Source organism: Limulus polyphemus, unplaced genomic scaffold, assembly GCF_000517525.1.
Source record: "Limulus polyphemus unplaced genomic scaffold, Limulus_polyphemus-2.1.2 Scaffold847, whole genome shotgun sequence".
Lineage (NCBI taxonomy): Eukaryota > Metazoa > Arthropoda > Merostomata > Xiphosura > Limulidae > Limulus > Limulus polyphemus.
In genome coordinates, this window is record NW_013666457.1 from 32661 (window position 1) to 51647 (window position 18987).

Sequence of the window (18987 nt, forward strand, 5' to 3'; positions counted from 1 at the left end):
GTTTTAGCGCGAATATTGAAATTAAGTGTATCGTAAAGTTGTATTCGGAAAGAATAAACCATTTTATTAAGTAAGGATTTGTGTCGCTAAAGTTTCGTCGGAACTAAGTTACGGAAAGTTAATTAACAAACGGAGACGTAACACTATGTTGCAGAGTTTGCTGTTTCTGCTGAAGTGTGTAGTGCCCTTTACTTGAACTCCTGTTAAATTAGTTTAAAAAGGCTTCTTAATGAGAGCAGAAAGGATGTCGACAGCAGTGTATTTCAATGGTAATTCAGGTAAAATATCAAGGTTTTAACACTTCCCATGTTTGAATGAGAATGGACAATAGCGAATGTAACACTAGTCACTGTGGGTATATCTGACATTTTCCATTAAGTAATGCCCGGCATGGCCAGGTGGTTAGGGTACTCGATTCGCAATCTGAGGGTCGCGGGTTCGAATCCACGTCACACCAAACATGCTCGCCCTTTCAGCCGTGGGGGCGTTATAATGTAACGGTCAATCCCAGTATTCGTTGATAAAAGAGTAGCCCAAGAGTTGGCGGTGGGTGGTGATGATTAGCTGCCTTCCCTCTAGTCTTACACTGCTAAATTAGGGACGGCCAGCGCAGATAGCCCTCGTGTAGCTTTGCGCGAAATTCAAAAAACAAACAAACCATTAAGTAAGAAATGTTAGAATTAAACAATCTACACAACATCTCTAGTGAGTTGGTATACAGAAAGACATCTCAAGGAAAGAAAATAACCTAATTAACCCACGAGCCAAGAGAAAGGCAACCGTTCAGTGCATTCTGTATTTTTTCTTTATGAATAAATAAAGGTTGTTTTCATTTAACACCAAACATCGTGTCCAGTCTGTTTTTTCTTAGCATAAACTCAGTCACTTTAGTTAATTTGAGCATTACTTCGTGATTTATCTTGTTTATCCTTATGCTGTAGAGCAGACCTACATAATATTCTTTGCAGAAATCAGTTTAACCTTAGAATACAACAGGGTAGATAAGAAGATGAAATTCTGGTGCTGTGACCATAGAATTTTATTGAGGAATTGGTTAATATGTGTATTGCTCTTACTTGAGTTATTGTGTTACTAGTTTAAAGGAGTTTTCTGACTTACAGGATGCCATCTTCTGCAAATAGTAGTACTTAAGACCAAGAAGGGAGAATATGCCATTTAAGAGAGATGGTTTTATGAGAGAAGTGTCGAGTCTAAAAGAAGTCCTCTCCTGGACATAGAACTTTTGTAAACGTCTCTGACATCAATCGTTTTGTACCTGCAGACTCAAGAAGATTAACTAATGTCTGGTTTACCCAGGATGGCAGATGGAGCATTGTCTCTGAAAATTGATCTCAGTGCAGGGAAAACATAAATGACTGAGGGTCACCAAGGTGAAATGGCACCTGACGAGTATATTAAACCATATGGAAGGGTCTCTACATGACTCCAAGGTTGTCATCAGACAGAGTAGCACAACCTCATCTATTGTCAAGAACACCCAAGACGAAATGAGAAGTATAGGGTGTGAGACATCAGGCACCTATGGAAAAATGAATCATTGGGCAGTAGTGAGCCTTTCAAAGCTTGGAGGTACCCTGTTAGGACAACTATGGATTGTGATGACGTTTGGGGTCAGAAAGAGCTTCAGGATGATTTACCATTTGAAAATAATATTTCTGCCACCCTGGACCAATGACTGACTACCAATCCACGATTTGGGGTTCTTGAGTACGTCTAATATTTTGCACACGCGATACTGATGCCATCTCGGCCAGGTATTGTCCAAAAATCTGTAAGAAAAAGGCTTTGACCAATTGTATAGGTTCCAATGTGTGAAGCCATACAGATTTTCACCCAGTGTTCAAAGGTGCACTGAAAGAAGATATAGGCCATTTTCTCTTTTGAGTTTCAAGTAGGTAACCACTGGAATTGTTTTGACTTAGGAGCAGGCAGTGCAAAGCCTGATCTTGAGCTTAAATAATCCAGCAGTGGACTCATTCAAGCATTTGGATGAGGTGAAACAAAAAGACTAGGACACAGTCATAGCCAAGTTGCGCCGATAATTCAGCCCAGTGGAAAATCAAGTGATCCATCAAGCCAAGTTTAAGGCTCAGAGAGAAGCTTCACAGAGAGACTGGCTACTTACGTGGATGATATACAGTGTTTACACTGTATGCTCGATTAAGTTTGGGGACTTTCCAGCAAAATGATGAGACACCACCAGGGTATAAGGATGTCCTAGTTGACAGAGTTTCTGTTGTGCCAGATACAATACTTTGAGCTGGTCACTGCAGAGAAAGAAACCAGTAGCTACAGCTGTTGTTGTTATATCTTAGATGGACTATCCTACTCAGGTACGTTCACCATGCTGAAGATTAATCAGTCACTCACACATCGCAGTGTGATAATACAACTACAATGATTTTCATTGAACAGGCTGTGCTATACCAGTCCTCACCTGGTTTACATATCACAACCTATGCCGATGATGCCTTTACCTGAACATCACATTGGACAGGATAAAAAACCTTGTGCTTCATTTGTGGTATATACGGAGTACTGATGAGGGAAATGCCCTTACTTTGCCAAGCAAAAGTGGCAAGGCAATGATCAGTCACATAAGTAGTGTTTGTCACTATGGGTATATTCCTATTTTCCCATTAAGTAAGAAATATTAGATTTAAACACTGCAATGCTCTACATAGGGGCCCGGCATGGCCAGGTGGTTAGGGCGCTCGACTCGCAATCTGAGGGTCGCGGGTTCGAATCCCCGTCCCACCAAACATGCTCGCCCTTTCAGCCGTGGGAGCGTTATATAGTGACGGTCAATCCCACTATTCGTTGGTAAAAGAGTAGCCCAAGAGTTGGCGGTGGGTGGTGATGTCTAGCTGCCTTCACTCTAGTCTTACACTGCTAAATTAGGGACGGCTAGCGCAGATAGCCCTCGTGTAGCTTTGCGCGAAATTTAAAAACAAAACAAAACAAACAAAAGCTCTACACAGGATCTCAAGTGAGTTGTCTGAAGGAAAGATATTTTGAGGGAAGAAAACAAACAAACAAAAGCTCTACACAGGATCTCAAGTGAGTTGTCTGAAGGAAAGATATTTTGAGGGAAGAAAATAAATTAATTGATTTATGAGTTCAGTGAAAGGAGACCATTCAGTGTCCAATACAAGTATGTACACTGTTAAAATCATAAATAATATTCAACGTTAAACTGGTACATAATTAAAAACATTTTATTTAGGCCTATATGAGGCGTTCAAAAAGTTGACGACTCTACTGGCTTTTGAGATTTTAGCTCATTATATGTCTGTGGTGTTTATTGTGGGCTATTGAATTTTTTTTTAATATATTATTTTATCACTTGATTTTTTTTTCCATAAACGTTTAGAAATTAAGATTTTTAATTATTTAGTAATACTGCATTCCGTGCTGTTCCGGGTTTTAGTACGCCATTGCAGTTCTGGTTCGTTTTCTATTTATAGGCTTGACGCAAGTGTAATTTGTAGTGTTAAGTGTTAATATTTATAATTATAAAGTTTAGCAATGACGTAGATTCTAAATAAGAGAGAGCTATAAGTTTTGGTTTGAATCATTTGTTAGGATAACGAGTTATATTAATAGATTAAGATAGAATCAAACTTGAAGTTTCAAAATGAAGACTACATTGACTATGCTGTTTATCATTTTGAGTTTTTGTTTCATTAATCAAGGTAAGATTCATTCAGTGAGAGTAGTTTAAACTTTAATTAGTTTACGCTTTTACGTGTACATTAGTATTACTCATTTTGTAAGTCAGATTAGAAATAATCATAGCTCATTAATTTTAAATTTTTTTTTGGACTGCTGGGTATTTAGTAATTGAAAATGAAAGATCATTCCTGGCTGCCATTGCCAGGTAACTAGTTATTGCATAACTTTTAAGACGTTTAATTTGATAGAAAATGAGAAAGGCTTGAAAATTTATAAAAGTTTGGGAAAACTAGGCATTAGGGTAATATAGAAATTTGGAAAGTGGAAAAGGCTTCTGTGGAACAGTGGTTGATAATGTTAAAATTAACAGCAACGATGTTTATCTTAAACTGTTAAAGGTAAATGAAATGTTAGAACGAAGATTGTGCCATTAAAAAGAAGCTGATGGCAAGGTTTTTGTTGGTTAGGAGATAGCTGAGATTTTAGATTTTCTTATCTTTTTTTTTACAATACAGAATATTCTAGATTTCCTGATCTTGAGCATTCTATGGAAAACAATGGGATTGAACTGAAATTTAGAGATTGGTCCCTTTGTGGTAAAAAGAAAGATTGAGAGAGATTAAAAATGGATAAAGCATCAGGTACAGACAATATTTTTCAAGAGTTTAAAGGAGGTCACAAAATATACAAGAGTCTCTCCCTCTCGTTTTTTTTGTTGGTCAGTATTCCATAGACAGTGAAAAGGTGCATGAGGTAGTGTTACTCCTATTTTTAAAAGGGGTGATAAGAGTTGCTCTGGAAATATCAGACCATTATTTCTGTAGGAGGGAAAATTTGTATAGACACTGATAAAGGCCCTACAAGATCACCTATTGAAATATAATAGAAAATCATCATGGATTCAGTAAAAGAAAAGTCTTCCTTTAATATTCTTTTAACTTTTTTGAAGTGGTTAGATGAGAGAAATCAAAGGATATAAGGGATTGAGCCAACCAATACTTTTATTATTCTTGGAGTGCTTTGAGGCTCAGTGCTTGGGCCTTTGCTTTTTGTTATTTACATTAATAATACTGATAGGTGTATAAACAATAAATTATTATTAAAGTTTGCAAGTGATATTAAACTCTTTAGTATTTCTAACAGTATTGAGGATGTTGAGGTACTACAGAATGACTTGGATCATTCGGTTATTTTGACAGATATTTGGCAAATGGTCTTTCAGTATGAAAAATGCAAGTTGATACATTTGAGTTATTATATATGGGAACTCACTCTATAGCTTGACTGAAGAAAATTATCTTGGGCAGTACTCTAGTACTAGTAGCAATAGGGGACCAGAAGGGAGTGTTGTACCAGATCTATCAAGGCAGTTATACTAGGGAAGTTAAACAGATTATAGTATCAACAGAATACCAGACTCAAGTGATGAAGTTGGCTCATGAATCAATTGTGGGAGGACACCTAGGAACAAAGAAATTGGCAGTCGGAATCAGCAGTAACAGGAGTCATCGGAGATGTGAGTAGAGTCTGCAGGTCATGTAACATTGCCAAAGGATAATACCTAGAGGGAAGGTAGCCAAGGTACCACTGGGTGAGATGTCTCTCATAGAAGAACCATTCAGCAGAATAGCTGTGGACTTGATTGAACCACCAGCACCTGTTTCTGATGAGGGCAACTGGTATGTGTTGATGGTAGTCGACTATGTGACACATTACCCAGAAGCCATAGCACTACTGAAGACAGAGAGAGTAGCAGAAACTCTCCTGGAAGTGTTCTGCAGAGTAGGCTTTCCAAAAGAAGAGGGACACAGTTTACCTCAGAACTAATGCAAGAGGTGTACACACTCATTAGTACTAGGCAGCTCTTTACCACCTCTTACAACCCTAGATGTAATGGACTTTGTGCTGAAGACCATGTGACTGGAGAGACAACGTGACTGGGACAGGTACCTGCAGGCAGTATTATTTGCTAACTGAGAAGTTCCACATGCAAGTACAAGATTTTCACCCTTCAAGTTGCTGTACGGAAGAACAGTATGTGGTCTAATTCAGATATTGAAAGAGATATGGACAGGAGAAAAAAAGTCGGAAGTATGGAACACATACCAGTACGTGTTAGACCTCAGAAACAAACTGGAGGAGACCTTTCAACTCGCTCAAGAGAGCTTGTATGCAGCTCAAGGCAGTCAGAAGCATTTCTGAGACAAGAAGGCCAACAATTGATGTTTCAAAAATGGACAGAAGGTTTTAGTTGTGCTACCAACAGACAACAACAAAATTACCCTGTAGTGGAAAGGACCTTTTCAAATGCAGGAAGTGGTCAACAGAATAGACTATAAAGTGAAAGTGGATGGGAAGACCAAGATCTACCACACTAATCTGTTGAAGAAGTACTTCAAGAGGGAAGAAGACCTAATAGGTGCAGCTATTGAGGCACACATGGACATGGCAGGTATAGCTGTTATAAATGCAAAATCAGAAGACAATGACTTTGTCCTAAAAGATGGAGACCTACTAGGTTTTAGACTACTGGGTGGAGACGAGACATACAAGGACATCAACATAAACGAAGAATTGACTTGGAAGCAGAAGAAATACCTAGAGGAGTGACTATGCCAGTTAAGAGATATCTTCACAGATAGACCAGGCAAAGCAAACCAAACCTTGTGCAACACAAGATCGAGACCATGACCAGGGATCCAGATACCCTATGTGATGAAAGACCAACAATAGAACTGCAAATGTTGGTGTAGGCTACATGAGGAGACCTTGTGTATGAACTGAAAACAGTATTTGTATATAGCGTAAAAAAATATTGTAAATATTTTTTCTTGAAGAGGGGCTTATTGTTGGTTATACCCGACTGTCATTGTTTAAGATTTGCAGCATAGGTAAATTAATATGTAGAATTATACACAGACTTTTCTCTATGTTAAAATACTTTTATTTGCAAGTTTTTGGCCCTCTTACCAGAGCCTTCATCGGGCAACAATGTATTGAGTGATTAAAAAAAAAAAGAATTTAAGCTGTGGAACAGGTTTGATTATGTAACTGTTTACAAGTCATTTGTTCCATACTTCAATTGTTGTGAATTGATGTCATGCTACTTAAACCTTCTGATAGGCGATAGGAATTTGACTCTTAACCCTTGAATCGTGATATATTACGAATGTAAATAAACTGATATGTTTTCAGTAAACAGTGAATTAATATACCATTAAAATTTGCAAGTATCACTTATTTAGTAATGAATAGAACTGGGTGTTAATGAACTTCATAATTGTTTAATTGTTTATAATGAGACTTGGATAGTTGGAATAATTCTTGAGGTGTGACACATGTCAATTAAGTTTAACCACCTTGAATTAATCAAAAGTAATAATAATATTAAGTCTTAATGGCAATATTTTGATTACTTGGATAGTAGGAATAATCAAAAATTAACAGTTGGAAACACTAATTTTGATTAATCACTTGTTTTATTACACTAATCAAGGTAATTGAAGCTCGTAGCTAATTGATTTGGTTTATTAATTGAGTTAATCTATCAATTCTAGTAATAAAAAAAAATATAAGATATATAAACTTTTTGTTTTTCTATATTGTACTTTATATTGGATAGACTATTATAGAAATGTATAATTAGGATTGGACTGTAGCTTTCATAATGTGTAATGAGAAATAAACGTAATAAGGATAGAAACATGGTGGATCAGCTTTTTCTTGATTCAAAATTCTTGTTTTACTTTGTGTTAAAATAATGAATAATTTTATACCCATAATGACCTTATTCTTTACCTCTAACAAGTGAAGTGACACACGTTTTTAAGTTTATTGTTCAATTGTGGTTGATTGTATCAGCGTTGTTGTGTGTGTATGAAATTGTAAACTCAATTATTGGAACTAAGCAATTGTAAATTTTTTTTTATATAATGGTAATCTCACTAGTTAGTATTTAGCATTTTTTAAAATTATAATCAATGTCAAAAAGTAATTTTTATTTTCATCAAAAACAAATTTAGTTTTATTTGTCTTGTGAATTTGTAAGGACACACCCACAGAATGATATTAACAGCATTTTCAGGGGTGAACATCATCAACTTATGAGTAAAATGTGGGTCAAACCCTTATGAAGTGGAATAGAGTGTAATTAGTTTTATTGCCACAAACTGATGAAAGGAACATATGAATGTTATGGCTTGTGATATACACAGCATATTTCAGATTGCTGCACTTGGATGCACTTTAGTTGGAAATTTGGTTTTGAATAAGTGATTTCTTCATATTGAAAGAAGTATAATCTAAGACTAGGTTGCTTGAGGCTAGAGCGAGGTGATTAGTAGAATTTACTAATCGATTGATCATCAGGCTTGTTAATCGATTACATTCAACTAACTGAATATTCTTGCATGACTTGCCCTTAAAAATCTATGGGCAAAAACTTTTGATACAAATCCAAAGGTAATCTGAACATTTACTATTTGGTAAATTGATAATGTCAAGGTGATCATAAGGTCACCATTTTCTTTGTTTTTTGATGTATGCAGTTATTACCCATTGATATATATAAATCAAATAATGAAAAAATTTTGCTATAACTGATAACAGTAGTAATGATTTTCTTTAAAACACACCATGATTAGAAATTAGAAATCATTAAATGGCCAGTAAACCAAGTTATTTATATTACTTGAATACCATAAATATACAAATAATATTCAATAAAAGTATTTGAGTCATCAAAATATTTTGCCATCACCTACTGTACTCCCTAAACCTAACTAAATCTTACCTGATGTCTTATTATCTAAGAAAGTCCCTTTAGCTTTCAAACATGTATATTTTAATACAAATATTTTCATTTTGACTCAGGATGACCAAATTTCACAACAAAAAGAAACCCTCTGGGCTCTATAAAAACAAGTCCTGCCTTAACAGGCTTAAATGATAAATGTTAAGCAATGGAGTTGTGTTAAAAACCTATAATGAAATAAAATAGCAGCAAATATTAGATGTGGGGAAAAAAAAAAGGCCCAAATTATTGGAACTCAAGTTTAGCAGTCTCGGACTAGAAACTTTCCCGACAAATGATAAACTACTGCTTAAATAATTATATTTACTCTTATTGTTACATCAAAAGTCTAATTTGTACTCTATCCAATGTTATTTAGACTTTCTTTATAGCTGTTTAAAGCTATGTTTCATCAGTAAATGATAAAACCACTTGATGTGACATTTATAAAACAAAAAAAAAAAAAGTAACATCTAAGACCTCTACAAAACTAAGCAGGAAAGTAAGCTTAAAAATCAAGAAATGAAAGACATTCAATTATCTGATACCTCATATAGGCATATGTCCAAAGCTATGTTTTATTTTTTTTAAAATAGTAAATCTTTTATTTATGAGTTTTTTAAAGTAATAAAGTTTATCAATACAATATAAAAAGTTATTTGAAAATGTCGGTATCCTCAAAAGAGAACTTCTTTTTAAATGATGTAATTTGACATTGGTTATAAACCAGGAAAAACTAGGTATAACAGTGACTAGTGAGACAACTAGTAGGCATAGATTAGAATAATCTACATATACTTAGTCCCAGGGATCAAGTTTAGGATTTTATATTAACATGATTATATTAAGTCATCCAAACACATGGTGGTGAACAGTGTGTATACAGACACGTCCAAGCATGCTGATACTTATGTTATATTTACTTCCTATAACATTATGGGTCATAGGATGAAGCCCTTATTTCCAGTACACAGTTACCCAGATCGACTTTCAATTAAAATATACTAGGGAAAGAATAGTTGTAGTTGATTTATATGTACCCTTCTAAATCCCCTTCTTAATATCATTTAGTAGCTCTTTTTAAGATTTATTGTTCATTAACATATATTGTACATTACATACATCAATTATGATTGTGTTTTCAAAAATCATTTTCATTCCAACAATGAAAGACATTCAGTTAACTGACAGATCATGTAGGCTTATGGTCAAAACTTTTTTTTTAAACTAATAAATATTTTATTTGTGGTATTTTTTCTAAAGTAATATTTACTACTGAAACTCAAATAAATAAAATTAATTTTTTCAGAATAATTTAAGGATTGTAATATGGTATTGTTGAACTTCTAAACTGTATGTTTTAGTGAAAGAAAACTTGTTTGAATTGCATACACAATTACAGTATTTGCTGGTGTATAAGTCCATACTTTTTCCTCTTAAGACGAGGTCTGAATTTATCCCTTGTCTTATACACAGGTTCAAAGATAGAGTTCCAGTAAGAACTTTGATTAATAGCATATTTAACCAAAACTACATTGTTCCTTTTACTTTTGTTTGCTTTTTTGAGTAAATGCATTGACATCGTACCACGTACTGCATTACAATAACAAATTTGCAACTTGTAACAATTTTTCAAACAAACCTTCATTAGGGTAGATTGATAATATGTACATTTGCAAAAAAAAGTATTTGCTTATTTTCAAGAATTTTAAAATGAACAAGAGAATGCTTCCTCTTCAATCATAATTCAACGTGAGGAAGCATGGGTATGTGAGGTTTATTAATACGTGCACATTAAGCTGTTTCTCTGAATGAGAAAATCATTACTAAGCAACGATATCACGTGAGGGAAAAATAGCCACACTTAATGAGCCGAATGTTACTACACTTGTCATTAGTATGCATATTTCAATGAACTTTAAAGGTTTGTATAACATTGTTAGTGACTGATATTTTGAGGAGCTGTTACTGGTCTAGTTTCTGTCAATAAACTGAAACTAGCATGCTGTAAAAAAAGTTATGAATTCTATGTCTTGGGAAAACAAAGGCATGAAATTTATACGAAAACACAATGTGAAGCAACATACTATTGTAGCATGCTCTAGTGTTGGGCAAGTCCTTTTGTATTATTGAGTAAAATTCAGAGACTTTCAGTATCTGTACCTGCGTAACTGAAAACAGAGTAGTTGTGATAACTGACTACTAACACTGAATAATTTTTGTGATACTGACCTGACTTATCACTGATTACTCGTATTTGTATATTGTAACCTTGTTTCTACGCATTAGACAAATCTTCCAAATTCTTAACTTTCATAATCTTTTCACATACACACTCTGGCAAACATTTAAATTAAAACATTAAAATAGCTTGCAACAATACAATAAATGTAACACATTAGTAAAAATAAGCATAATGATGACAGTATATAACTACAAGTATTTTTTATTATATTTTGAAATATATTTATTTAGATGTGGGATTTCTGCCTGATAAAATTTTATGTTTATTCCTATCAAAATTTTGTTTTGTGGACAGAATCATTATGAAACTTGCTCATACAAATAATGAGTGAAAATGTTCCTGAGCATTAAATATATAAACATCAGTTATGTTTTCTGGACATTTTTGAAATGAAAGATATAAAACTTTTAGGGTTAAGGCTTTTTTCTAGGCTCTTTGAGGTTATGGTAAAAACAGTTGTTTTTTTGTTTTTTTCCCCCCTAGGTTTCATAAAGGCAATGTTGTAATTACCACCTACTTATACATAACCAATCTAGAGTATGTTTTTTTAATAATATTCTCTATGATATAAAGTACAATGTTGTGCCATATTTTGTTTTGCTACAACACATTCAGTACGAAATTGGTTCATTCACCCCCACTTGGAAATTCCTTGTAACCATGAAACTACACATACTATAACTGAATGTATTAAGTGTATTTTCACAAAATTTTGTAATATTTTAGTAACCATCACTAGTCTGTTGTACGGAAAAAAAAATCTGATTTTTAATAGAATATTTTTACTGTCAACCATTTACTGAGCATGAGTGAGAGTTGATTTTCATGCTAAGAATAAAAGTATTATTTTGACCTTTGAGTTTTCATATTTAATTTTCGGAACCTCCTAGAATCACCAGTCAAAATGTAGTACTTACAATATTTAACATCTTAAAGAGGGGTGTTTACTATTGGTCATACTGTTAATTCACAGTGAGTAGTCTGTGTTATTAATTTCTGTTGTTTACTACTGGGGCAATCAGAAGAAGACAAATGGATCAGAAAATAACCTTAGCAATGATTTGGTGTAGTTTTTATCACCACTGTGAAGAATAGCAGGTTTTTCTACTCACCAGCTTGTGGCATTAATCATAACTTTGTGATGAGCATCTATCTAATCCTCTCACAGCTACCTCACTGAAAGATGCTAAAAGTACCTGCTAGCTTGCTATCAGCTATTATGAAGATAAGGACCAGCTTGACAGCATGAGAAAGCTTATAGACTCATCTAGAGAAGCTGAGGCCTTGAGTGTGAACTGTTGCAAGCAGTCTGCATTTGCAGACCATTTTCGTATTATGGAAATTGCAAAAATATATGCTTTAATCAGTGTGCAAAGAACGGGTAATGAAGATGTGAGATGATAAACATATTTAGGTTGTTGCATGATCTTGCATATTTTAAACTTGGAAGCATGTCAAACTCTCACTAGTCCACATTTATTAGTCCAACATTATATTATTCACTTCCTTTCACTTATGGATTAAGCTTGGATATTACCCTCACATTCCTAAACCTGATAAACAAAACTTTAAAAGAATTCAAGCACCACAAACAAAATTGTCAATCAATCAATTAATTCCACAAGTTTATAGCTCTTTATATGTTGTCAAACCCTACACATACATCTAAGCTTTCATAACTCAAATCTATTATCTCCACTGTTCAAATTAATTTTTATAATTTCCCTACTAAGACAACCCCTTTAGAAATCTGCCTGTACTCTAACAATTTGGAACACTTAAACTAAGTATTCTTATAGTTCTTTTGGATTCCAGTTTCTTCAAGTCCAAAAATTAAGCATCTCTTTAGAGCTTAAAATATAGAAGTAATCATGCTAGTAGCCTGTCTTTCCAACATGCTGTATAATAATATGATAAGCAGTAGTTATACAAATATTTGTATTTTTAAATTAATTATAAATCAGTTAATGTATTAAAATTATATGGATTTTTTTTTATGATGTAGTTCTGTCAATGACCTGCACTAAGGAGGTTCTTGGATTTACCACCAGCATCCATTGTCCAGGAATAGGAGATAGTGCAGAAAAGGTTTATTGCTGTGGTTCTGAAGAGTACCGTTACTGCTGTACATCTGAAGATTTTAGTGCTGAAGTGTAAGACAAAAAAAAATGTTTTATACATGATTTTATTGTGTACATTGACAATTTGCTTGGTTTTCTATTTATGCATTTTATTTCGTGTATGACAAGAAATTCTTTTAGTTATCACCAGTAAAGACAAAATATACAAGTTTTAACCCACTAGTATGCTATAAATGAAATCTGTGTTTCTTAGTGATTTATTTTAGCATTAAAAATGCAGTTCTTAAAATAAGGAAATTAGGAATTAGAAAAATTTACCTGAATGTAGATGTATTCTTTACTAGTTATGGAAGGATAAAAATTGTATATTTCTAGTCATCGTGAATGTACCGGATATGTTTATATGAAGCACATCACAGGTCAGAAGGATACGATTAGTAATCTACTATTTATATGAAAGGTGCATACAAGACTGTGTACAAGTGTTTAGAAGTACTGTATATTATTGTTTCCATCTGATGTATTCCTGTTGGTGTATTACTGAAACCCCTGATTTTTTTTTACCTGATTTTCGAACTTTGTTTAGTTTTAACTTTATTTTTTTTTACATTTTATATTCTTTTACTATTGAAATTTTTACTAGTTGTTTGGCACAGATAGGAACCGTTTTTTTTTCCCACTGACAAAATTTAATTACCAAAATTCACGCAGACCCTAAAACAAGCTGTGATATTAAATAACTCTGGAGATTTGGAATTGTATGGTCAGATTAAAGAAAATGTTAAATAAATAAAAAAAAATTACTTCTGAACAGTCCATGTCTATAGAATCCAGTTAGAATTCTTTGTGTGATTACGTGTTACTTGAAACTCAAAAAAACTGTTGTACCTGCTTTACTTTATATGAAATTAATGATATTGTAAAACACAATTTTATAGAAAACTGGTTTGATTCTTTCCAGATGAGCAGTTCTCACAAAGTTATCCTGGCCCACAATACTAATAAATTACAGAATCATTACTGCACTTATACAAAAATATATTACCAAATCTCTATAACAAGTGACTTTAACCAATAGTATTTTTTGTATCTTATAACAATATTTATTTTATGATGATCGTATAGGTATTGATCATAAATAGGCTAGAAGGACATCTTGAGGAGATAAGTTCTGTTCATCATCAAGTAATTTGTCTGTTATCTTTTTCATTATTTTCACACATTCTTCCTGGTACATTATAAACATCAGTCTTTAATCTCAGAACTCAACTGTTCATAAATGATCTTTAGTGTTTAAAGCAAACTTTAAGATATTTTGGTAGAGTTGAACTTTAAGTTCATAAAAATTGATAACATTTTCTCTGACATAAAGTATTATCAACATTACAAAATCAACCAAATTACTTACATAACACTTATATCCAGATTATCCTAAAGGATTGTTTTAGCAACTCTTAAGTTTTCTTTCTAATGATACCAAAAGAGTTAAGTCATTCCATCAGCAGCATGTTTCATTCAAGTGTCAAAGCAGATACATGGGGAATAAAAACAACACAAGATTACCTTTTATGAGTACTGTATCATCCAAGCAAAATTGCATTAACCTTAACACTCTGCATTCAGTGATCTTTAAAGATTGATATTCTATCAATTTCTGTTTGTTTTTTTTAATTATTATAAATAACTACAAGCCACAAGCTTTTGTTTTGAGCCTTTGTTTTTAAATTGATTCTTCATTTCTTAAATTTTCTTTTTTTCTTCTAATATTTCTAACATATATTTAAATAAATTTGTATTTATATTTTATGATAATTAGTTTCTAAAATTCCTTTTTTTTATTCTTAATTTGCTTTGCTATACTCTCCAAGCCGGTAAAGAGGAAGGAATGCACAGGAAGTTTTAACTTGCTTTGCTATACTCTCCAAGCCTGTGCATTCCTTCCTCTTTACCAGAAGTTTTAATTTGCTTTGCTATACTCTCCAAGCCTATGCATTCCTTCCTCTTTACCAGAAGTTTTAATTTGCTTTGCTATACTCTCCAAGCCTATTCATTCCTTCCTCTTTACCAGAAGTTTTAATTTGCTTTGCTATACTCTCCAAGCCTATGCATTCCTTCCTCTTTACCAGAAGTTTTAATTTGTGTTGCTATACTTTCCAAGCCTGTGCATTCCTTTCTCTTTACCAGAAGTTTTAATTTGCTTTGCTATACTCTTCAAGCCTATGCATTCCTTCCTCTTTACCAAAAGTTCATTCATACTCATCACACGCATTATGCCACATTTCATATTGACCCTAAAAACACCATTATGTGTTCTAGTATGAACTATAGTAGATATGTGTTTTATTTTTCTTTATACTAATCTTATAATATGATCTATGTGATGGTATCATGATATATAATACAGAGGGTAGGCCATAGGAAACCTTTCTGTTAGAGATACTAAGAGTTACTCATTTTCTTGTGAATGTAAATTATCAACCAACAAAGCTATGTCTTCTGTTTAAAGATATGGAGAAACATGTTACTGCTATTAATACTAAGCATGTTCTTCCAAAATTAGGGCTGCAGAAAACACATACATATTATGAGCTGAAGATTCTGGCCAATAGACTTAAAATTTCATTTAGAAACAGTGTTATTTTTACACACAAAAATAAAGATAAACTATTGTGATCTCTAATGAATGGCAGGCCTTTCTAACAAGTGTTACTTGCTTGAAGTTGGAATGATTACACACAGATCATTAGCATTGTTAACACTATCTCTTGGAAGCAAGTGTGTTTCCAGAGCTTGATCTTGCTACATTTCATCATATGAGAATATCATGTTTGCTGGTGCTGTTATCCCATTTGCAAAGCTCCAGCACCCATATACACTGTAATAAACTGCAGATTTTTGTAAAAATAATTGATTAAATTATGAATAACTACAAACTACACTTTTCTCCAGCTTTTGTTTTTAAATTTTCTTAATTTCTTAAATTATTCTCTCCCCCCCTAATATTTCTAACATATTTTCATTCTTTTCTTAACCTGTTATATAGTCTACTTTACAAAATGCATATATATGCTTTAACCTGTTATATAGTCTTCTTTACAAAATGCATATATATGCTTCATATTTATATTTTTGTATAAGTTAAACAGGTGTGTGAAAGTAGACAGGTGCATGAAATAGAATTGCATAAATTCTTTCATTCTTTTCTTAACCTTTTGTATAATCTACTTTATATGCATTCTTTATATTTTTTGTGATATGAACTGTGGTGATAAAAGAAAGGATTCCTTGAGAAACAAAGAATGAATATGAAATACCAGTGTTATACTTAAAATTCATAATTAATTGAGAGGATTACATTAAAAACGCTACAGTGAAACATAGTTATCACGTTTGTTTGTTTTCTCTAAACACTTGAAGGAACATTTCAAATTTATTATTCTTTTGGACAGTAATAATGAATACGGAGACATAAAACTGATGAGAGGTTGTTTTATATGTAAACAAATAGTGTACAGAATAAATTTATCCTTGTATGCAATTGTAAAGTTTTGTAACTAATTGTTATCAGTTTTAAAGATTTGTTTAAACTTATATTTATTCTTATTTTAATTTCTATTCAATCCTCCAGATCAGATTTATTTTACTTTATTTTACAGTAATGTGGTTGGGTTAATTGTGGGTATCCTTGTCTCTGTGGTTGTTGTTGTCATCATCAGTGTGATCATTTGCTGCTGCTGCTGTAGTTGTTGTCTCTTGGCAAAAAGACGTCAACAAGGAATTGTTCTATCAACTTCCCGTATGTATCTACTATTTATTTGATTCAGTAGTTAATCTTTGACAGTGGTTTTCATTTATTATTTTATAATTGTAATTAGATTATACTTTTGAACGTTGTTCTTTATTGTTCCATCACAAGAAGCCTTATTGTTGAAAGATTGAGTACTTTTAAATGATGCATTATATTATAGTTGTCTTTGTTTTTTTTTGTTTCTCTTATGAATATTAAAATATATAATAAAGTATAAGTTATTTAAAAAGTTGTAAAGATAGTACAGCTAGTGATAGGTCCTTTACAAAATAAAAGAACTAATTTTGTGAGGAGGTTTTAATTTGTTTCAGTGGGATAATATACAGAAATTTGAATGTATGCATGTGTAAACCTAGGCAATTAACTCAATTAATGATAATTAATTACCTGTAATTATCAATTACATCAATCGGTGTCACTTAAAATAATCAAAATTATGATTAAATTTATTACCACCATGAAAATATTAAACTAATTGGAATTAATGTTTCTGATTATTACTGTTTTCAATAATTCCAACTATCCTAGAAATTATTATGTCTAAAAACTGTAATGTTTAGGAAGGTCAAAATAGGGATTTGTAGCTTGAGGAAATAATGTTAACACTATGTCTCAAACCTTAAATTTGTTTGTTTACTTTTTTTGCAATTGCATTTTCACTTTAAGTTACCAATCTTGTATTTTTTTTTCAAGATCCCTATTTATAATTTATAATAATCTTGTAATTCTCTCTTTCGTTGCTATTGGACATATTTATAAACAATGGAAAATGCAAATTCTACATTAGATAAGACAGATGATTATTGTTTTTTTGCTGGGATAACTTCATATGTTAGACTAAAGATTTTGCTCTGAGCAGTAATAGAGTATTTTTTAACCTATTCATAGAATAGTTAGAATGCTAGTTAAATTTTAGTAGTTTTGGGACATTCTATTCTGGTGTCTGGTTTATTTTTTGTGTTGTAAAATGCATATTTGAAAGTTACATGAATTGTTTTTTGACAATCAATGTAGGAAAAAAATCTGTTTATTAAACAATGCACACAAGTGTGAAAGGTTTCAAAGCTAAAGCAAATGCTAATTTCTTAGTTTTTATTTATTGTAATACTTTTTTTGGCAAAAGTAACCAAGATATAAAAATTAGAAACATATCCAATTAGAAAAGAAAACTTGCATGAAATAATTACATAATTTATCCTGGAGGAATGCAAGCAGGTTGCTGTTGTGTGATGCAACTCAATAGCTAAGCTCTCCCTGGGTGATTTAGTGCTTAATTACTCTACTTAGATGTGGTTCAGAAGAGTAATAAAATTAAATGAAAACAGATGTGAAACTGTTTAGGGTAAAATTGTCTGTTACAATCTGCATTTCTTATACAAAAAAAAAGATAAATTTTTTCATTTTATTTCATATTTATCAACTTTTGCTACTGTTAGTGCTAGGATGAAGAAAATTAGAGCTAAAGTATAAAGCTTTACAAAGAAAAAAAAAATACTTTTGATATTCACTTAGGAGGTTCTAAAAGTTATGCAAATTAAAAATAAAACTATACTGAAAAGAACTACATGAAAATCACCTTTTACTCACATTAACTCATTAAAGACTTTATAAATTCAAACAAATTTTTACTAAAATGTTTTTTTAAAAGTTCTGACTTTTGTATAAAACAGAAATGTAATGTTTACATAAAACTTCAAATTTTGTGAAGATGCATATAGTAAATTACAGTAGACAGCGTGGTCACAAGTAAATAGACACCATCTTTTCAGGAAAAAAATGAAATTTTTCAGTCATATTCACATGAATTGATATATTTATAATTTAATTAATATCTAGTAGATCTTCCTTTCGCTTTGTGGAATTCGTTGATCTTTTGGGGCATCGTGAGATTCATCTCGTCAATTTTAGATTGTGGGATTTTCGCCCACTCTTGATTCAAAACTTGGAGTAGATCGCTCTTCGAAGTTGTTTTTTTTTGTTGTTGTTTCTTGACTTGCCGGTCGAGTATGGCCCAGAGGTTTTCGATGGGGTTCATGTCAGGAGATTGGCTAGGCCAGGGCAACTTCTGGATACCATTTTCTTCCTACCAGTTTTGGGTGTTTCTAGCAGTGTGACACGGTGCTCCATCTTCCTGGAACAGCGTTGTGTTCTTGTCCACGAAACCCGAGGAATAAAGTGGCAAGAGTCGTTCCTCCAATATTTCGACGCATTTCGCAAAATTTATGTTGCCAACGCACTCCACTAAGGTCAATCTCCCACCAATCCAAACAGCTCCCCAAACCATCACGCTGAAACCGCCATGCTTCACAGTTGGCTGCAATTTGTTGAGCCAATACTCTTAGTGAGGCATTCTCCAGACCCATAT

The 18987-nt window shown here is 32.7% G+C and overlaps 1 protein-coding gene across 5 annotated transcripts in view; it reads left to right on the plus strand.

The window, feature by feature from the left end:
* The first annotated feature begins 3443 nt into the window (after positions 1-3443).
* LOC106460844 (protein shisa-5-like) overlaps positions 3444-18987 on the plus strand; it is a 25091-nt gene continuing 9547 nt past the window's right edge. For all 5 annotated transcript variants that reach the window (XR_002610855.1, XM_022387645.1, XM_013920588.2 and 2 more), the window contains exons 1-3: positions 3444-3716; positions 12739-12886; positions 16471-16610. Coding sequence is in view for 4 of the 5 variants with exons in the window: in XM_022387645.1 (XP_022243353.1) it covers positions 3659-3716; positions 12739-12886; positions 16471-16610 (346 nt within the window). In the remaining variant the exon portion in view is untranslated. The remainder of the gene's footprint in view (positions 3717-12738; positions 12887-16470; positions 16611-18987) is intronic.